General features: G+C 42.1%; 1 protein-coding gene and 2 long non-coding RNA genes across 10 annotated transcripts in view; 2 read left to right on the forward strand and 1 right to left on the reverse strand.

The window, feature by feature from the left end:
* The window catches only part of LOC106999271 (uncharacterized), a 54095-nt gene that overhangs the window by 21168 nt on the left and 10506 nt on the right, over window positions 1-22421 (forward strand). For 3 of the 4 annotated variants that reach the window (XR_013395909.1, XR_003731404.2, XR_001446064.3), the window contains exons 3-4: window positions 17770-17944; window positions 18811-18839. This is a non-coding gene — a long non-coding RNA (uncharacterized LOC106999271). Of the gene's footprint in view, window positions 1-8204; window positions 9658-17769; window positions 17945-18810; window positions 18840-22421 lie in introns of all 4 variants that reach the window. The other variant, XR_013395910.1, reaches the window with a different exon arrangement.
* PDE8A (phosphodiesterase 8A) overlaps window positions 6798-22421 on the reverse strand; it is a 155046-nt gene continuing 139422 nt past the window's right edge. For all 5 annotated transcript variants that reach the window (XM_077937737.1, XM_077937739.1, XM_077937736.1 and 2 more), the window contains 3 exon segments: window positions 19747-19914; window positions 9253-9382; window positions 6798-8149 (listed from right to left, as the gene is read on the reverse strand). In XM_077937737.1, the coding sequence (XP_077793863.1) occupies window positions 8043-8149; window positions 9253-9382; window positions 19747-19914 (405 nt within the window). In that variant the 3' untranslated portion in view covers window positions 6798-8042.
* LOC144330058 (uncharacterized) lies at window positions 10659-13373 on the forward strand. The gene is made up of 2 exons (XR_013395913.1): window positions 10659-10699; window positions 11244-13373. It is a non-coding gene; the product is annotated as an uncharacterized LOC144330058 (long non-coding RNA).

Genomic DNA, 22421 nt, shown 5'->3' on the forward strand with positions numbered 1-22421 from the left:
TCAAGTGTAATTCTTTTTACACATTGCTGGACTCTATTTGTTAATATTTTGTTGAGGATTTTTGTATCTAGCTTCATGAAAGATATTGGTCTGTTATTTCCTTGCCATGTCTTTGTCTGGTATGTGTATTAGGGTGAGTCTGGCCCCATATAATGAGTTATAAAGTATCCCTTCTGCTTTGATCTTCTGAACCAGATTGTAAAAAAGTGGTATAATTTCTTACTTATATGTCTAACAGAATTCACAAGTAAATCCATATGAGCCTGGCATTTTCTGTTTTGGAAAGTTACTAATTATTGATTTTATTTCTTTAATAGATATAGGCCTATTCAGATTGTTTCTTGTGAGTTTTGGTAGAGTGTCTTTCAAGGAATTGGTTTCTCCTTTCTTTTCTTTCTTCTCTTTCTTTTTCTTTCTTTCTTTTTTTTTTGATACTGAGTCTCACTCTGCTGCCCAGGCTGGAGTGCCGTGGCATGATCTCAGCTCACTGCAACCTCCGCCTCCCAGGTTCAAGCGCTTCTCCTGCCTCAGCCTCCAAGTAGCTGGGATTGTAGGTGCCCGCCACCACACCCAGCTAACTTTTGTATTTTGAGTAGAGACAGGGTTTTACCATGTTGGCCAGGCTGGTCTTGAACTCCTGACCTCAAGTGATTCACCTGCCTCGGCCTCCCAGTGTTGGGATTACAGGCATGAGCCACCACACCTGGCCAAATTGGTCCTTTTCATCTAGGTTATCAAATTTGTGGGTGTGGAGTTTTTCATAGTATTCCTTTATCTTTTTAATGTCTATGGGATCTGTAGTGATACCCTCTCTTTTGTTTCTGATATTAATAATTTGTGTCTTCTTTTATTCTTAGTAAACCTGGCTAAAGGCTTATCAATTTTGTTGGTCTTCTCCAAGAACCAGGTTTTGGTTTCATTGACTTTATTTCCTGTTTTTAGTATCATTTATTTCTGGTCTACTTTTTTACTATTTCTTCAGTTTATTTTGGATTTCATTTGCTCTTCTTTTTCCAGTTTTCTAAGGTAGAAGCTTAGATAATTAATTGTATACTGTATTCTTTTCTAATATACACATTCAATGCTATAATCTTCCCTCTAAACACTGCTTTCACTGTATCCCACAAATTTTGGCAAGCTGTGTTTAAATTTCATTTAGTTTAAAATATGAAAATTTCCTGAGGTTTCTTCTTTGGCCCATGTGTTAATTATGTGTGTTTTGTTTTTGTTTTTGACACAGGGTCTCACTCTGTTGCCCAGGCTGGAATACAGTGGTGCCATAATGACTCACTGCAGCCTTGACTTCCCAGGCTCAAGCGATCCTCTTACCTCAGCCCCCTGAGTAGCTGGGGCTGCAGATGCATGCCATCATGCCTGGCGAATTTTTGTATTTTTTGCTGAGACAGGGTCCCACTATGTTTCTCAGGCTAGTCTTGAACTCCTGGTCTCAGGTGATCTTCCTGCCTCAGCCTCCCAAAGTGCTGGAATTAGAAGTGTGAGCCATAGTGCCCAGCCCTAGAAGTGTGTTCTGTAATCTCCACATCAATCTTTGTTTTCAGTCTTTTACTAATATAAGTAGGGCTGCCATAAATAATTTTGTAGACTATTATTTCCCACGTGTGCATATCTTTAGGCTAAAATCCTGGAAGTAGAATTGCCAGGTCACACTACATGTACATTTACAATTTGGATAGATCTGGCAAATTTGTAATTAGGTTGTACTAATTATACTCATCTGCCATGTCATTTCCACACATTCTTCCCCCGCCTCACCCCCGCCACTCCCCCCACCGAGACAGAGTCTTGCTCTGTCACCCAGGCTGGAGTGCAGTGGCACGATCTTGGCTCACTGCAACCTCTGCCCCCTGGGCTTAAGCAATTCTCCTGCCTCAGCCTCTGGAGTAGCTGTGATTATAGGTGCCCATCACCACACCTGGCTAATTTTTGTATTTTTAGTACAGACAGGGTTTCACTATGTTGGACAGGCTGGTCTCAAACTCTTGACCTCATGATCTGCCTGCCTCGGCCTCCCAAAGTGCTGGGATTACAGGCTTGAGCCACTGCAACTTCTTATTAACATACTATATTATCAAGCCTTTTATTATTTACTCATCTTAAAGGTGAAAAATATCTCAAATTGGTTCTAATTTGCATTTCGATTACTATCAGTGAAGTTTAGTATAAACTTTAAGAACCTTTTTTTTTTTTTAACTTACAAACTTTCTGTTCATAACATTTTTAAATTTTTTCTTCCATCTGTTCATTTTCTTAAACATTTTAACAATCAGTATTATGGAAGTAAACTTTTATAAAATGAATTATAAACATTTCCCTGCTTTTGACATATTGTGATTTGTCACATAAAATATTTTGATTTTTATTGTTGATTTTTAAATTTTTTTCATATGGCTTCTGTTTTCTGTACTACTTTTTCTGCTTAAAATATGCCTGTAGTCCCAGCTACTCTAGGAGGCTGAGGTGGGAGAATTGTTTGAGCCTGGGAGGTAGAGGCTGCAGTGAGCCTGACTGAACCACTGCACTCCAGCCTGGGCAACAGAGATCTGTCTCAAAAAACAAACAAACAGACAAAAATCCTAGCTGCCTTGGCCCTAGCTACCTTTAAAAAAAATTAATGTACTCACCACTAGACTTAATAAATGTTAACATTTTGCTGTGCCTACCTTTTTTTTCTTTTTTGAGACAGTCTCGCTCTGTCTCCAGGCTGGAGTGCAGTGGCACGACCTCGGCTCACTACAACCTCTGCCTTCCAGGTTCAAGTGATTCTCCCACCTTAGTCTCCCAAGTAAGTGGGATTACAGGCGCCCACCACCACACCAAGCTAATTTTTTTTTTTTTTTTTGTATTTTTAGTAGAGTCGGAATTTCACCATATTGGCCAGGCTGGTCTTGAACTCCTGACCTCAGGTGACCCACCTGCCTCGGCCTCCGAAAGTACTGGGATTATAGGCATAAGCCACCATGCCCTGCCTCTGCTTTATTATTTCAGAAATAGAAAATATACATAGTTCCCTTTGAAGGTCTTCCCAGCACCAGACCCCTCCCCAGCCTCCAAAGGTAACTGCCATTTTCAAGTTGGAGTATATACTTCTGGTCTTGATCAGAGTCCTTAATTTTGAGACTGGAGAACTCCCCTAGCCGGCTTAAGCGAAGGGATTTATTCAGTGCAAGAGCTGAAAAAATAGACCCTTGACTGTGTTTCCTGGAAAGTCTCCTTAAAATCACACCTCAGGCTGGGCTGCCAAAGTTACTGCTGTGGCTCCAAAGCCTTGTTGTTTCTACCACAATCAGGAAGCTGTCGTTATAGCTGCTGGGTCTAGAATGGCATTTCTGACATTCAAAATTAATGCCCCAATGTGGACCTTTGCTTTTTTCCATTTATGACTCAGTTCTAAATCAGTCTTGGACAAATGCCATCTGACAAGTGAATCTAAATTAGATATAAAAACCTGGGTGCAAGGGAGTTTGGAAGAAAGGCTTTTCACTCTCTGTGTGTACACCAGGAGGCTAGGCAGTATTGTATAAGCCAGTTCACAGTATTTGTAAACTTCCTGAATATTTTAATTTTAATGTTCCTACTATTAATTTCTACATGAGCATTAGTGTACTGGGTATTCAAAAAATTTACATAAACTATATCATAGTGCAATTTTGCCTTTTCATCCAGTATTATTAATCTTTCCCCCAGTTAACATCTGTAGCTCTGCTTCGTTCTTTTTCAGTGCTATACAGTTTACATATTAGTTATTTGTTGCTGTGCAACAAACTGCATTAAAACGTAATGGTTTAAAACATTTGTTATCTCAGTTTCTGTGTGTCAGGAATCCAGGTGTAGCTTAGCTGGGCCCTCTGGCTCAGATTCTCTTGTAAGGCTGTAATCAAGGTGTCTCCTGGGAGAGTGGTCTCATCTAAAGACTTGACTAGGGCAGGATCTACTTCCAGCTCACTCACGTGGTTGCTGGGAGGATTCAGTTCCTTGTTGGTTGTGAGCTGCAGGCTATCATTAGTTCCTTGCCATGTATGTCTCACAAGGCAGCTCACAATGTGGCAGCTTGCTTCATCAGAGTAAGCAAACAAGAACATGATGTCACCATCTGGTCATGGGTAGAACAGTTTCCCCCTGAAACCTCAAAATGTGACTCCATGTGGAAATAGGGTCCTTCCAGACGTAATTGGTTAAGGATTTTGAAGTGAAACCAGCCTGGATTTAGCATAGACCCTAAATCCAAGGACCAGTGTTTTTATAAGTAGAAGGGAAGACACAGGTCCCACAGAAGGCAATGTGAAGATGGAGGCAGAGATTGGGACGATGCATCTGCTAGCCAAGGAACATCAAGGATTGTCAGCAGCACAGGATGATTCCTCTCTCTGGGCCCACAGAAGGAACCAACCCTGTTGACACCTTGACTCCAGCCTTACAGTCCCAGGAAACATGAGACAATAAATTTACATTGATTTGAGCTACCGAGTTTGGTTTATATCTTTTGTCATATGCTACCTTTTTTTTTTTTTTTTTGAGACGGAGTCTTGCTCCGTCGTCCAGGCTGGAATGCAGTGGCATGATCTCAGCTCACTGCAACCTCCACCTTCCTGGTTCAAGCGATTCTCCTGCCTCAGTCTCCTGAGTAGCTGGGACTACAGCACATGCTACCATGCCCAATTTTTGTATTTTTGGTAGAGACGGGGTTTCACCATATGCTTTTTTTTTTTTTTAACATGTAGATCTTTACAGTAGATTGTGTGTATGAGTTTATACTTATTTCTGCCACTGTCTTTTCTAACTCATGCATTTTCTTTTTCCATTTTTCTTTTACTGGTTGCATTAGTTGCATTTTATTTCTTCTTTGCTTTCCTGTGATTTCTTTTTTTTTTTGGAGACAGAATTTCGCTCTTGTTGCCCAGGCTGGAGAGCAATGGTGCGATCTTGGCTCACCACAACCTCCTCCTCCCAGGTTCAAGCAATTCTCCTGCGTCAGCCTCCTGAGTAGCTGGGACTACAGGCACCTGCCATAACACCTGGTTAATTTTTCTATTTTTAGTAGAGACAGGATTTCACCATATTGGCCAGGCTGGTCTTGAACTCCTGACCTCATGATCCGCCTGCCTTGGCCTCCCAAAGTGCTGAGATTACAGGTGTGAGCCACCATGCCCGGCCTGTCTTTTCTCAGCTTTTAAGTATTTCTCTTTGTGCTCAATGGTCTACAGCTTCACTTGTGTGGATCTGTTTTATTTATACTGCTTAGGATTCAATGTGCCGTTAAATCTGTGGACTTGTGTCTATCAAATCCTGGAGGACTCTGTCCTCCTCCAGATGGTGCCTCTCCCCATTCTCCCTTCTGGATCTCCTAACTGGACATATTTTGAAGTGTTTCTTTCTATTCTCATATTTTATCTTTCAAATTTTCCATTTTTCTCTCTCTGTGCTGTATTCTAATTGAGTCCCTTCATTGTCTTCCAATTTACTAATTCCCTCTAGTTACGTCTGGTCTTCGGTGACACCTAGACTTTGAAGTTTTTTTGTTTGTTTCAATGACTATATTCATCATCTCTAGTCTATTAATATGGTTTTTTGTCAAATCCATTATTTTTAAACTGTGTTGGTTTAGTTTTTCTTTTTCTTTTTTTTTTGACAGAGTCTTGCTCTCTCACCCAGGCTGGAGTGCAGTGGCGCGATCTCGGCTCACTGCAAGCTCCGCCTTCTGGGTTCCCACCATTCTCCTGCCTCAGCCTCCAGAGTAGCTGGGACTACAGGCGCCTGCCACCACGCCCGGCTGATTTTTTGCATTTTTAGTAGAGACGGGGTTTCACCGTGTTAGCCAGGATAGTCTCAATCTCCTGACCTCGTGATCCACCTGCCTCGGCCTCCCAAAGTGCTGGGATTACAGGTGTAAGCCACCATGCCAGGTCTGGCTTAGTTTCTTTTTTGCTTATCTGTTTAAGCATGTTAAGCCTACTCATCTTAACGTCTCTTTCAGATTATTTGATAATTGTTACCAGTCTTGGTGATGCAAATTCCATATATTGCATACACTGCTATGTCTGCCTCAAGATGGTTGAGTTTTTCGTGTGCTTCATTTCCTTTTTCCTTTGCACCTGGGGAGGGGACAGAACTGTCTTCCCCACTTCGTCCACAATTACCATCCCAGGTCAAATGTCTTAACATAGGACAAAGCCTTTGTTTCCTTAAACAGAGACCCCAAAGGGCTTGCCCTGTCAGCCCTCCAGTGTCCTGACATCTCTGAATGGGTACCTGGTACCCAGCACCCATCTCTGAGAGCCCTCTGTCAGTTCTCCAGTGTGCCTCTCATCTCTCAATACCCATTCAGAGGTACCAGGCAGTGAACTAAGGTTAATTCTGAGAACTTCTCAACATACTCATATGGCCCTGTGTGACCTTGAAAAAGTCATTTAACTACCAATCTTTTCTGTAAAGTAGGGAATATTATTTATTATTTAGAGATAGGGTCTTGCTTTGTTGCCAAGGATGGAATATAGTGGCATGATCATAGCTCACTGCAGCACTGAACTCCTTGGCTCAGGCAGTCCTCCCACCTCAGCTCCTAAGCAGCAGAGATCACAGGTGCATGTCACTATGCCTGGCTAATTTTTAAATTTTTTGTAGAGATGAGGTCTTGCCATGTTGCCCAGGCTGGTCTTGAACTCTTAGGCTTACAATGTACTGAGATTACAGTCATAAGCCACTGTGCCTGACCTTTATTTAAAAAAATAAATATTATAAGTATTATGAAACAAAGAATTCTCCAAAAAGATAAAACATGATTTCTTAAAAAGAAATGGTTTAATTTCATTTTTATCTGGGAAAAAACCACAAATACGAGTTTAAAATGAAATGACAAACACATTGACATGTCAAGTGTCATTTTTTATGGTATTATGCTTATTCAAAGTGTGAAGGTACAGAACCTCTTTATAAATTTCTGGCATCAAAGATTCCCACTGCAGATAAAAACAGGTTGGTTATAAAATGTCAATTCATTAAATATACCATTTTTGTTCTTTGTTTTTATAAGGAATATTTTGTAGAAACAGTATAAAATAGGGTAGACGTTTGGAATTCAATTATAAAATTTTAGAAAAAAGTGTTAAGTCCTAATTTTTCTTTGCAAACCAAGAAGAGTCTAATTTTACCTTGGGGAGTTACCTGTGAAGTTCATTAGGCAGCTAGAGCTATTTCAGAGCCCTGGGTTCTATAGAGTAGAAGCAGCCTTCTTTAGTGCTTAGAAAAAGACCCCAGCTTTTTCCAATTAGCCTCAATCAGAAAAGTTTAACATACACGAATATTTCTATAGTGCAGTAAAAATGTCATTTTATATTAATTTGCATTATGAAAATAAGTCTGTATACCAAGTAATGCATAATGAATATGAATCATGTAAATTTGGTCATGGTATTTGAAGTTGGCTTTGGCTTTGAACTATTTTTGAATTCACAGAAAATACTGAGCTTTTAATAAAATAAATAAAGCATTTTAATTGATATTAATAATCAAGTTCAAATTTTCTTTTAATTTTTCATTTGCTACTCAATTTTAAAAGAGAAGTCACTCTCAGTAGTGTTCCAAAGTGAGTGATTGCACCTTCTATGATGTGAAAAAGTTGCTAAAGATCCTATTGCCATTAGCTGTTCTTAAGTGCTGAACATAACTGAGAGAAATTGTTTGCAATAGACATGCTCTGTCACTGGCAGGAAATCCATTAATACCCTTTGCAGGGGCACTCCAGACCTTGTGTTTTATCAGAAAGCTGATGCAAACCATGGTCTTCATGTGCCTTTCTGAAGAGCTCCTGCGGCAGGCCCAGGCTATAGTGGCCAAGTCTCACTTGACAGTAATGGCATCGGATGGTGGCTGCAGAAGGTTACTGATGTCCCCGTGGGCTTTCACAGGCTATGCAGACCAGGGGGCTGTTCTGCCTAATACTGAAAGGACCAAGGAACTCTGGCTGCCCTCAGGAATTCCAAATGACCAAAGGAACAAAGCTTCAGGGCTCTGGGTGGTGTCTCCTACTATTCAGGAGGTGGTCGGAGGCTCCGCAGCTTCATTTCATCCAATCCTTTCCAGTATTTAAAGTTGTTGTCAAGATGCTGCATTAAATCAGGCAGGTCTACAAAGGCTGGAGAGAAAGATGGGAATGTGATATCCTTTCACAGCCTCTGTTTACATTTTAGGCTTTCTACTAAGAGCATTTTAAAGAGTGACAGATGGGAGCAGGCATCTGCATGAGGCTAAACAGACCCAGGCAAACACACCCAGCAGCTTCAACGAGCCGAGCCATGGCTGACTGAAGTTGGCTGACCCTATTCTCAATGCCAGCACCTCCTCTATGACCACCTGCTGAGCTGGTAACTGTGGTAAATAAAACAGAAGGTGGCTAATCTGCTTAATTACCATTAAACCAGCACCTTTGGGCCTGGGTGTCAGAAAGCAACATGTAGTGTGCCCCCCACCTGACGGCCTGGCCCTTGTGTGCTCGCTCTCCCTTCACGCATGCTTCACATACACCAGCATCTCCTTCCACCTGCACCACATGAAGAACGTGCAGCCTGGGGATGCACACGTCTGGTCTCAGTCCCAGAGGCAGTGAACTGCAGAGCATGCAGTTCCCCCAAAGCCGCAGCTGTCTCCACTGCTTCAGTCCTTCTCCCCAGCCGCCTACCCCTGTTCTACGGCCTTCTTGAGACACGGGTTTATTTCCTGGACATTTACCAGCCCTGTAGCCCCTCCTCCAAGGTGCAGCCCTCAGGACAAAGATGACCATGGAATATCAGTTCTCTGATATTTTTTTGATAGACTCCTGTGCCCCCCTGAAGTTAGAGGAGGGTGACATGCATCAGTCAGAGACAGACCAGTCCTTCTGGTCTTGTGTAGAGTGAGGCCGGGAGAAGCAGGGGATAGTGGAGGGCAAAGGGCTGCTGTAGAAACACCATGGGTTTTGGAGCCAGCACGATTGGTTTTGAACCCTAGCTGCTCTACTATAAGCTGTGGGGCCCCAAATTCAATCCCGTCATCTATAAAACAGGCATAAAGATGCCTAAGCCTGTGGAGAGTGTTAAGAAAGAACACCCAGCCCTCAGGGGCCCTCGGTGATGGTTCACTTCTCTCTAGTTCTTGAAAGCCCAGGCCCCAAATCATATTCTAAATGAGTCAAATGCACTCCTTCATAGTGGTTCCCTATTATTTAGAGGAAAATATGCTATTTTAAGGAAGATTTCTTACCATCCCAAGCATCAAACATGTCTGTGATGAAGTAATCAATGAAAGAGATTTGGGATTTGGGGATGCTGCAGGTATTTCTGTCAAAAACTGGCATTACCACAGGTAAGTCCTGCTGCTTCTCTTCATCAGTCTGCAAAGCAGAAAACGTCATGATCAGGAGATCCCAGCACCTGGTTTCACTCCACCTAGGGGCAGCCTCTCCGCCACGGAGAGCTTCTCCTGGCAGCCTAAGGTGGCTTGTCACAGTGTGAAGCCAATCGCCACCTCACCCAGCCAAACCAGGTCTCATAACAGATACCAAGTTGTTCTCAGAATGATGACTACTCCATGTCAGCGGGGTCTGAGGACACCCCAACTCAAGCCAAACTTTAAACATCTGGAAGCCTCCTTGCAGAAGCTCCTCAGGTAAGATCCCAAACATTTTCTGTAGTCAGCCACTGCTCTGTTGTTCCTACTGACCTAAAGAAACTGAGGCAAAATTAACATACAGAGTTTATTTGGGCCAAGGTTGAGGCCAGCTGCTCAGGAAACACTGGAAGTGTTCTGCAGAATAAAGGAGATGCTCCAGTTTTTAAAGAAAAATGAATGAATCAGCAATTATAAAAGTTTTAAGGAATTATTACTGTACTGATTTATTAAAAGAACACTGATTAGTAATTGGCTATATACTGTTGAATGATAGGGTATGAATTATGGCATTGTTAGGTTAATTTATGGCTACTAGCTTAGAGTCCACAGAGCACGCAATTACTTAGGTCAGTGTGGGGAGTGAGGCGTAACTGCTGTCACATTTCAGTGCCTCTCTGGGCCTGACAACTAAAGGGGACTCACGTTCCTCAGAGAAAAAGATCCTTTCTTTTCTCCTGTCACAGTGCAACTGTCCTTCCACCCAGCTTGAAGTGTCCCCATACAGGGGCCATTTCACAGGGAAAGGCCTATAGGCTGCTTCTCTTCTATGGCTGTATTATTTATTTGAAAAGGTTCTGAACACCCTTGAGATCCTGGATGTTAAAAAAAAAAAAAAAAGCTCTGAGTATTTATATACTTTAGTCAAACTCTTCCACATCTTCAGGATTCCAGAGAGACTCACAAAAAACTAAAAACATAATTAAGAACCTGAGGAAAAAGGCAAGTGTCCTGTTCTTTCTTTGATAAGGTCTCATTTTGGCCCAACAGTGCTGGAGAAAAGGGTGAGGTAAGGCCCATGGGGTGGTAAAGAGGCACTGGAATGAGGCCAGAAGTCACACACAAGATCCCTGCTGTGCCAGGGCACCTGTGCTGGGAGTCAAGTGAAATGGTGGGGCAGGATGAGAACAGGGCGAGCACAGATGGAGTGAGGTAGGAGTGTGCTGGGGGGAGCAGCTCTTCTAGATGGGACCCTAGTACATGTGTGGGGCTGGGTGGAGGGGATGGTGGCTGTGGTGCTGAACACTAGCCTTTCTTCCCAGTGCCGGGGCTGGAGTGGGTAGAGCCAGCCCTCTGGGGGTCACTCTGGGAGGGCCTGAGGTGTTGGGCCGGGTGTGGTAAGGAAGATGGGAGAAGGGTAGCTGAGTGCACAGAAGAAAGGCTAACCACTGAAGTCTCGTCCCACTGTTGGCCGCTTACAAGACGTGTCTTCTTGTAAGACAGCCGTACTTCTGCCTCCCAAATGGTCAGCAGAGTTCACCCCATCACAGCCAGGCTTCTGGGGGCTGGCGGAACCCACTCACAGCTCCTCCCCTTAGCCCTTGCTCCACAGTGCCTCACCATGGCTGCGGCGCCTCAACAAGAACATTGCCATGCTTGCACTCACAGGCCCTCCAGGAATGCCAGGTCAGAAAGTTCTCTCGTCCCAGCATCTCTCTACCCCTACCACAGCTCTACAGCACCAGCTCCGGCACTTGCATGGGGATCCCCAAAGTCACGGACTCCACTGCCTTTCTTCTGTGCACTCAGCCACCCTTCTCCCATCTTCCTTACTACACCTGGCCCAGCACCTCAGGCTCTCCCAGAGTGACCCCCAGAGGCCTGGCTCTACCAACTAGTTGTGCACCTTGCCCTGTGCACAACAACTCACTCCAGCTCTCCATATGGGCTCTCTACTTGAGGGAAGCAGGCAAACCTTTGGAGGTTTTCCTAAGATGGCACCGTACCTAGCACAGTGCCCAGAGGTGCATTTACGCTAGGTAAGTGTTGATGGTGCTGGAATCACGTGCCAAGAAAGAGGCCCATGCTTCCTGTTTGCAGGTGGACAGTGCCAGACTGTGGGACTGGGCAAAAGCCAGAAGTAAGAGCTCCTGCTGTTCTGGTGGTTTAGAATATGGGATTCACGTGCTTTGGTAAGAGAAGGAGTGGGGAACGCTGGCTCAGCATCCGCTGGCTGTGGTGAAGGCCCTGCTGTTGGCCACAGGCTGGCAGCCTCAGTGCTGTCTCAGAAAAGCAGTCAGCCCTACATGAATCTCTGCCATGGTATAGAGAGGAAGGGGTGGGGGGCACAGGGAGGGCCTTGGGTTCACAGCCCATGGGCCTGTTCAGCTAAAACAGCAGTGCCCTGGGTGGGGTGCTCTCCTGATGTACCCTTCCTTGGTCATGCTAGACCCTAAACCAGCTCTCTCTGGGCAGCCATGGCAAAGGCTTCATTAGCTCAGCCAGTCAAGTCATCCAGAGGCGTATGCTCTCAGGGCCTGCCCTCCCTATTCACATGGAAGCAGCTGGCTGGCTGAAGGTCAGTGAAGACCCTCATGCTTAGATTTCTTCTCTTTGGCCCAATGTGACAAGTGCATGGAGCGTCCAGGGCCCCCGTTCCCTCCCGGAGACCACTGTTTACTAAGGAGACCAGCAAACTGTGGCCCATGCCCTCATCTAAGTCACCAGTGATAGCTCCACACCTATAGATGCTTCCTTTCTGTGATCCCACCTGAAGGGCAGGGTCTACAAGTTTCACATTTCACCACTGTGCCCCAAGCAAAAATAAGACTGTACACCTGGCACAGAGCCAGGCAAGTGGTACTCAAGCTCCACTCCCCATGAAGTCAAGCAGCCCCAGTCAGAGAGAAACCACAGATGCCTCTTCACCTTGCTTCAGGCCCTGGCACTCTTGGTATCCATGCCATTCAAGAGAGAGGGTGGCTATAAGGAGTGAACTTGCAAACCTAATCCCACTGAATACAAGAAGCAACTGTGTCTTAATGACTTTAAAACCAAAGCCTGACCACTGGAGTAACATCAGTAATATGGTGGACTAGGAAGCTCCAAGTCCTCATTCCTCCATGAAAACATCTCCATGAAACAAGAGATTGGCTAAAATAACCTTACAAGGGACTCTGGAAAACAGTCAAATTCTACAGCAAACAAGTAAATGCCCATTCAAGAAAAGTCACATTCAAAACAGTAGGAAACTTAAGGGTATTTTCACTCAACCTTGCACCACTTCCCCAGCGTGGTACAATCTTGGTCCGGAGGAGGCAGCAGCCCAGTTTCCAACTGTGTCCCTTGAACTGGAGGGAGCAGAGCAGACCTTATCTGCAACATTCTGACAAGTCTGTGGGCTGCCTGAAGGATTAGTCTGTTTCACTTAGCTCCCAGGTAGAAAAGCAATTACTACTACTCAGGAAAGCTGCAGGGGGATGACAGATATGGATGCATAAAAACAAGAGATTATGAGCAACAGATGAACAACAGATCATCTCAGGCCCTGAGGATAACCTCAGACAAAATACTTCGGGAAATTAAGACATTCGAAAGCAGCTACGTATAGGGGAATTAAGAAGGGTATGTATATGCAGACCCAGGCAAGACAGACTCATAAAACGTTTGAGAAAACTTAAAATTTTCATGATGGGTTAATTGTTAGGCTCAGAGACAGTTTCCAAAGACTAAGTAGGAGAGGTGGCTGTTTTTTAAAATGCCTAATTTTCAACAAAAATCACAAGGCATACAAAGAAACTAGAAAATATGGTACACTCGAAGAAAAGAAACTGTCCCTAAAGATGTACAGGCACTGGACAAAGACTTGAAAACAACTGTCTTAAATATGCCCAAAGACCTAACAAAACAAAACAAAACAAAAAAAAACACACACACCAGGAACTATAGGAAATGACAGGTGAACAACACAGTGAGAATAACAGCAAAGAAAGAAATTATGAAAAGTAACCTAACAGGCCAGGCACGGTGGCTCACACCTGTAATCCTAGCATTTTGGGAAGCTGAGGTGGGATCACCTGAGGTCAAGAGTTTGAGACCAGCGTGGCCAGCATGGTGAAACCTCGTCTCAGCTGGGCATGGTGGTGGGCACCTGTAATCCCAGCTACTTGGAAGGCTGAGGCAGGAGAATCACTTAAACCCAAGAGGCGGAGGTTGCAGTGAGCCAAGATGGCACCACTGCATTCCAGCTTGGGCGACAGAGCAAAAACTCCATCTCAAATTCGAAGGTTGAAAAATACAAAAAAACAAACTTCACCAGAGGGGTTCAGCATCAGATTTGGGCAGACAGAAGAAAGAAAAAAGAACGAAGAAAAGTGAATAGAACCTAACGAACTTATGGGAAACCATCAAATGGACCAATACACATCTTATGAGTCCAGCAAAAAGAGGAGGAGGAGAAAAGGACAGAGATTATTTGAACCTAGAAGTTCAAGACCAGCTTGGGCAATATAGTGAGACCCCATATTTGAAAAAATCTTGGCCAAAAAATGCCATATTTTGGGAAAGATATGAATCTACAAATCCAAGAAGCTAAATAAACTCCAAGTAGGATAAACCCACAGAGATCAATCTGAGGCACACTATAACCAAACAGTCAAAAGACAGAGGATCTCGAAACCAGTAAAAGAAAAGAGACTCATCACATATAGGAAATAATAAGATGATCTGCTCATTTCTCAGCAGAAACCTTGAAGGCCAGAAGGCAGTGAAATTATATATATAAGTGCTAAAAGACAAAAAACTGTCAACTGAAAATTCTGATTCTGGCAAACTGTCCTTCAAAAAAGAGGGAGGAATTAAGACATTCCTAGATAAACATAAGCTGAGGGAATTCATTACCATTAGATCTGACCTACAAAAAATGCTAAAGGAAATCCTTTAGGTTGAAATAAAAGGAAGCTAGACTGTAAACTTGATATAAAGATCTCTGATAATGGTAAATACATGGGAAAATATAAAAAGCAGCATTTTTACAGTTTTGGTTTGTAACTTTGCTTTTAAAAATGCATACAAAATAATTTTAAATGTTAATGGGCATATAATGTATAAAGATATTATTTGTGACATTTACAAAACAGAGTGGGGTGGTAGAGCTATATAGGAGTTCGTGTATGCAATTAATGTTAAGTTGATATCAATTTAAAACTAATTGTTGTAACTTTAGGTTGTCCTAGGCAATCTCTATGGTATCCACAATGAAACTATCTATAGAATAGTTTAGATCAAAATGTGCCATTACAAAATATCAAATAAGCACAACAGGAGGCAGTAATGGAGGAAGAGGGACAAAAAAGCTGTAAGACATACAGAAAACTAACAAAGTAGCAAAAGTCTTTCCCTATCAGTAATTATTTTAAATGTAAATAGATTCAACTCAAAAGCCACAGACTGGCAGAATGGATAAGAACACACGATCCAATTACATTCTATCTACAAGAGAATCACTTTAGCTCTCAACACATACATAAGTTGAAAATGAAAGGATGGAAAAAGATATCTCATGAAAATAATACCCAAAAGAGAGCTGGGGTGAGTATCCTAAGAGACAAACTTTATGTCAAAAACTGTTACAGGCCAGGCGCGGTGGCTCAGGCCTGTAACCCCAGCACATTCGGAGGCTGAGGCAAGCGGATCACCTGAGGTCAGGAGTTCGAGACCAGCCTGACCAACATGAAACCCCACCTCTACTAAAAATACAAAAATTAGCCAGGCATGGTGGTACGTGCCTGTAATCCCAGCTACTCAGGAGGCTGGGGCAGGAGAATTGCTTGAACTTGGGAGGCAGAGGTTGCAGTCAGCCAAGATTGTGCCACTGCACTCCAGCCTGGAACGACATTAATAAAAGGGTCAATTCATCAGGAAGATGTAACGATTATAAGCATAAGCACCAAATACCAGAGTTCCAAAACATATGAAGCAAACATTTATAGAACTGAAGGAAGAAACAGATACTTCTAAAATAATGCTTGGAGACTTCAATACTACACTTTTATAATGAACAGGACAATGAGACAATAGAGTTTGAACAATGCTCTAGGCCAAGTGGACCTAACAGAATGTATAGAACATCCACCCAACAACAATAGAATATACATTTTTTTCTCAAGTGCAAATGGAACATTCTCCAGGATATAACATATGATAGGCCACAAACAGTATATATTTTAAAAGGTAAAGTCATACAAAGTGCCTTTTCTAGTAACAGTGAAATGAAAGCAAAACTCAATAATGGAAGGAAAACCAGGAAACTCACAAGTATATGGAAATTAAATAGCATATGCTTTGATATGGTTTGGATGTCTGTCCCCTTCAAATCACATGTTGAAAAATAATCCCCAGTGCTGGAGGTGGGGTCTGGTGGGATGTGTTTGGGTCATGAGGGCAGATCCTTCATGAATGGCTTAGTGCCCTCCCCATGGTAATGAGAGATCTTGCTCTGAGTTTACAGGTAATCTGGTTAAGAGTGTGGCAATTCCCCCTGCTCTCTTGCCATGTGATATATCTGCTTCCCCTTTTGCTATGACCACAAGCTTCCTAAGGCTGTCACCAGAAGCTAAGTAGATGTTAGTTCCATGCTTGTACAGCCTGCTGAACCATGAGCCAAAATAAACTTCTCTTTATAAATTACCAAGCCGGAGGTATTCCTTTATAGCAACGCAAATGGACTAATATACTCTTAAACAACCAAGGGATCAAACAAGAAATCATAAGGGAAATTAGAAAATACTTTGAGACAAATGAAAATGAAGCACACTATGCCAAAAGTTATTAGATGCAGCAAAAACAGTGATAAGGGGGAAATTAACAGCTGTAAATGTCTACAAGATTTTAAATCAACAACCTAACTTAACATGTTATGGAACTATAGAAAGAATAAACTAAACCTAAAGCTAGCAAAAGGAAGAAAATAATAAAGAACAGAAGTACACAGAAAACAGAAAAACCAATACAGAAAAATCAACAAAACCAAAAGATAATTTTTTGAAAAGATCAACAATATTGACAAATCTTTGGCTAGATGGACTAAGAAAAAAAGACAAGACCCAGATTACTAAAATCAGAATGAAAGTGGGAACATGACTCCAGGTTTCACAGAAATAAAAAGGATTGTAAGAGAGTACCATGAACAATTGTATGCCAACATAATGACTAAATTCCTGGAAATATGCAACCTACCAGGACTGAATCATAAACAGAATCTGAGTAGACCAATGACTAGCAAGGAGATTGAATCAATAATCAAAAACCTCCCAAAAAAGGATGGTTTCACTGGTTAAATTCTACCAAACATTTTGAGAGGAATTAATATCAATCCTTCTCAAACTCTTCCAGAAAAATTGAAAAGGAAGGAAGTACTTCCTAACTCATTCCATGAGGCCAGCTTATCCTAATAACAAAGCCAGACAAAGACACTACAAGAAAATTGCAGACCAATATCCCCTGTAAATACTGATGCAAAAATCCTTAATAAAATACTAGCAATCCAAACTCAGCAGCATATTAAAGGATTATACACAATGACTATGTGGAATTCACTCCTGAAATGCAAGATTGGTTCTGCACATGAAGATCAATCAGTGTGATATATCACATGAAGAGAACGAAGGGAAGAAAACACAGATCTAAAACAGTAAATTTTACCATAAAAAAAGAAGAAAAAAGGAACTGCTGAACTGCTTCCCAAAGTGGCTGTAGCGTTCTATGCATCTATCACAGATGCATGCATTCCAGTTGCATCTTCATTTGGTGGTGTCAGCCTTTCCCATTTTTAGCCATCCCATTGGGTGTGTAGTGGTATTTCACTGTGGTTTTAATTTGAATTTCCCAGATGACTAATGATGTTCAGCACTTTTTCATATGCTTATTGGTCTTTCATAATAGCTTCTTTGGGGCAGTGTCTGGACAAATACTTGCCCATAATAAACTGGGTGGTTTATCTTTTATTACTGAGTTACAGTTCTTTATACGGATACAGTCCTTTCAAATACAGTTCTTTATATATCTACGGATACAGTCCTTTCAAATATAATTTGTAAATATTTTCCTCCAGTATGGCTTGCCTGCACATTTTCTTAGGTGTGTTTGAATGAGCAAACTTTGTAAATTTTGAAGAAGTCTAATTTATCAAATTTTCTTTTTATCGTTGTTGTTCTTTTTATTAAGACACAGTCTTGCTCTGTCATCCAGGTTGGAGTGCAGTGTACAATCATGATTCACTGCAGCCTCAACCTCCTAGGCTCAAGCAATCCTCCTGCAGCTGGGACCACAGGCATGTGCCACCACCACACACCACCACCACAGGCAACTAATTAAAAAAAATTTTTTTTCTAGAGATGAGGTCTCATTATCTTGCCGAGGCTGAGTCTCAAACTCCTGGACTCAAGTAATCCTCCCACCTTGGCCTCCCAAATTGCTGAGATTACACGTATAAGCCACTGCACCTGGCTGGTTGTTGCTTTCTGCATCTAAGAAATATTTGTCCACTTTCGTCACTGTGGATATTCTGGTATGTTTCTCTCTCAAAGCTTTATGGTTTTAGCTATTGTATGTAGGTCTATGAATTTCTCTATGGTATGAGATAGGAATTGTGGGTCTTTTTTTTTTTTTTTTTTTTTTTGCATAGGAATATCCAATTATCCTAACACCACTTGCTGAAAAAATTTCACATTAGCCACTGATCATATAAATGTGATCTGTTTCTTGGATTTCTATTCTGTCCCATGGTTGTACTTGTTATCATCATGCCAGCACCACACTGTCTTGATTATTTTAAGTTTTGAAGCCAAACAGGGCATATCTTCCAACTTTTTATTTTTTAAGTTTGCTTTGCTTATTCAAGGTCCTTCTCATTTTCATATTTAATTTAGAAACAGTCTGTTGATTTCTACAGAAAAAAAAGTCCACTGAGATTTTGATTGGGATTGCATTGAATTGAAAAAACCAATTTGGGTAGAAGTGAATGTTAGCACTGAGCCTTCCAGTATGTGAACATGATATGTCTCACTGTTTATTCAAGTGTTCATTAAATTTTTCAGCAATGTTTTATGGTTTTCACTGTAAAGTTCTGGTCATCTTTTATTAAATTTTTTCCTAAGTAATTTTAATTTTTTAATTTTCTACTGTAAATGGGACTGGGCTTTTGGTTTCATTTTCCAATTGCTTGTTGCCAGTACATAAAATACAACTCACTTTTGTATATTGAGCTATGTCCAATGACATTGGTAAGTCAAATCCACTTATTAGTGCTAATAATTGTTTGTATATTTCTTAGAATTTTCTACATAAAATCATGTCACCTACAAACAGAAGCAAATGTATGTCTTACTTTTTTTTCTTTAAACCTCTTTCTCCTCTGTCTATTGCAATGATGAGGACCACCAATACAATGCTGAACAAAAGAGGTAAGAATGGGCACCCTTACCTTGTTTCCAATCTTAAGAATGTATTCAATATCTCATGCCATTAAATATAATGTTAGCTGTATGTTTTGAGACAGGGTCTCACTTTGTTACCCAGGTTGGAGTGCAGTGACATGATCATGGCTCACTGCAGCCTCAACCTCCTGGGCTTCAAGCAATCCTCCTGCCTCAGCCTCCCAGGTAGCTTGGGACTACAGGAGTGCATCACTATGCCTGGCTAACTTTTAATTTTTTTGTAGAGACAAGGTCTCACCATGTTGCCCAGGCTGCTCTTAAGACTCCTGGGCTCAAGTGATCTTCCCACCTTGTCCTCCCAAAGCTAACAGCACTTTAAAGATGTTCCAGTGTCTTCTGGCCTTCATAGTTTTTGATGGGAAGTCAGAGGACGTAAGAATCACTGTTTTCTTATAAGTAATGTATCACTTTTCCTCTGGATGATTTCAAGATTTATCTTCACCTTGTTAGCTGCTTGACTATGACACATCTGACATGGTTAAGGTTCACTGGGCTTCTTGAATCTGTATGCATATGCATATGCCCTCCACCAGATCTGGAATAATCTTGGCCAGTATATTTCCTAATATTTTTTTTCTGCCCCAGAGATTTTTTTCCACTCAGAAAGAATATGAAGACCAGATGACTCCTTTAAAGTACTTTCAGGAAAAAAATCATCAACCCAGGATGCTATATCTAACAAAAATATCCTGCAAGAATAAAGGGAAAATAAAAATATTCTTAGAGAAGAAAAAAATTTGTTACCAATAAACATGCAATACAAGGACAGAATTTTGTTTAGAACCCTGTTTCCTAGTGTTAAGTCCATTATCTTGTATGATTTTATGGGTTTTAACTCTCTCTCTCTAGAAACTTAAAAAAGGCAGCATCTTACCTGCGAAAAATATTCTTCTGAAATGCGTGCAGCCCACTCGATGCAGTACTGCAGGGGTCGGCAGGGATTGGACACATCAGCACATTTAATCAGCATTCGTTTGATTAGAGTCCGGTTCTCTGGAGTCCTAAGCATAGTGTTTATCATTTCCTGATTTTTATCAGTTTCCTGAAACATGAGTGGAATTCAAAGCAATCAAAATGGGACCCTTGGTGCCAAGCCCACTCTTACTGGTCTGTACCACTGTAAGCACAAAAAGAGCACTAGTCAGGATAAGGATCTCATGAAACAGTGCCAAGGATATTTGAGCACTGAGCTTGGCCTCTCATTTTACACAGGAGAAAACCAGGCTCAGTGATATTCCAACAGGACCTAGAAGTGGAGGGTAGCACTAGGGGTTGGTATATCTGCTGTTCCCCTTTTCCTTGCCTCTTTCTTCTCTTCCTCTCACTAAATCTTTCTCACCATTGCCTTTTTTTCTCTTCCTCTCTCTCTCTCCCCCTTGGTAAGAACTCAAAGACTGGTTTTGTCTTTTATTTTATTAAAAAAGAGAATGAGCTGAAAAAAATAAATTTCTCTGCCCTCACAACAGATGGGCTCTTGTAGCCCAACAGGCTCCCTACTTCTCAACTCAGTCCTGTGACAGGGCAGATTCCCAAGATCACACCTAACATTTTTGATGTATAAATGACTTAACAGTCATTCTCTGTTGATCTGCACTCACAAGAAGATGTAATGGTAAGCATGAAAAGTACTACTGATTACATTTTACAAATGAGGACACTGAGACTCAGGGAGGTGAAGTGACTTGTCCAAAGCAACCAGCTGAGCCAGGATAAGAACTTAAGGTCTGCCTTTAGTCCCAGGCTGCCTTCCACTCACAGTACCATGTGCTGTCTGCATCACAAGGATCCCCACTGGATATGGATCAATTTATGATGCAATAGAACCACTATTTGTAGGCTCTCTGAAGAGAATTCAGGTTAGAGGTTATTGGGGCAGAGAGCAATGGAAAAGACCAGAGGCAAGCAGGTCTCCTCAGTCTGATTCCGTGCCCATCAAGCACCCTTCCAAAGGAGTTAGTCATATGATTTCAATATGCAACAGCAGTAGCCTAAGAAGGCCTGATAGTCCCAGCTCAGAGGGAACAGATCTGCCATCAAGACGGGCAGGTGGCATCCTGACTCTAGGCTTCCCACGCTTCCTGGAGAGTGCCAAAATGACTACTACACCAGTGACACTTCAGTAGCTCTTGTCGCTCCAGGTTTCCACTGTGACCAGCTCTGTGCTGACACTTCTTTCTTCAGATCCATTAATACCTGCAGTGTGACTATAGTTTTGTACTGCCAGCCTGGAAACTATTTTCTTTTATCTTCCTTTCTCCTGCTCTGACCCACTGGATATTGATTTTCAGTCTCTCAGAAGTAACCCCCCGTACCGACAACAGAGATGAGAACTATAATGTTAAGTGGAGCAGAGAACTCAGCTAAGTCTAGGGGCTGTGCAGACTAGACAGAGGAAACCAAGTCTGTGAGGTGTGTGGTTTCCTTCTGTGGCATGAAGTCAGCCAGGAGTGGTGGCCAGGTGACAATCAGCCCTATCCAGAATGACAGGGCAGGAGGCAACAAAAGAGGCTGGTATAGGCACCTCTGCGTTAAAAGTCTTTGGAAAGAGAGTGAAGTCAGAGGCAGGCTGACAAACAGAGAGAACAGGAAAGGGTGAGGAAACAGAGTTCTCAACATCAGGTTAAAACAAAGTAAGTGTCATGGGGTAATATGCTAGAAAGCCAGGGGGTAGACAAAGGCCGTGGCCAAACAAATGAGTTGCAGAAGTAAAATGGAGTTAGAAGTCAAGGAATTGTGATCCTAGCCTGCGAGGATAAGTCATCCCTGTGTGTGGCAAATATCTCAGGATGGTGATAGGAGCTGGGGAGGAGGGTGGTACAGAAGACTGTGAGTTGCTGCCAACATGTTCAGTAAATGTGGGCCTCAGAGGAAGAAGGTTCATGAAAGAACATATTCTTTAAGTTGCTGATGACATAATCTAGTATAATAGGCACCAGTTCTTAAGTGCCTACCATGTACCATGCTCATCAGTACTATGCCTTGAGACTTATTATCCCCATTCTACAGATAAGCAAATGATGGGAGCTTGGGCCTGTGTGCTTCCTCAGCTGGAGTCTCCTGACTGGTGAGAGGGTTAATGTTATCCTTGCCCAGCAATTGTTGTAGACTCCATGCCTCAAATGTAGAAACAGGGGCAACAATAATGTCACCCTTGTGACACAAATACAGTGTCCTTCTCAATCCACACACTCCTCTAAGTGAGGACCAAGAGAGGATAGCTGCTGCTACCATGATATGTGCCCAGTGGGAGTGGCTGGAAAGAGATATCAAGGACTCCAACTGATCACAGAATGGCAAAGAAGGGAGGGGGATATTAGTGAGAAAGGGTGCAGGAATAGCTTACCTGTCTAAAGTTAGCTTATCTAAAATCTGACCTTCCTTTCGAGTTTTCCTATCTAGTTAGATGTGCTAATTTTTTTCCTGCCAAGTTTTTGCACTTTAAATAATTTTTTAACCAATAAAAACTAATTCAGTGAGCCCACTGTGATGGTTAATACTCAGTGTCAACTTGATTGGATTGAAGAATACAAAGTATTGGTCCTGGGTGTG

This window comes from Macaca mulatta, chromosome 7 (genome assembly GCF_049350105.2).
Source record: "Macaca mulatta isolate MMU2019108-1 chromosome 7, T2T-MMU8v2.0, whole genome shotgun sequence".
Lineage (NCBI taxonomy): Eukaryota > Metazoa > Chordata > Mammalia > Primates > Cercopithecidae > Macaca > Macaca mulatta.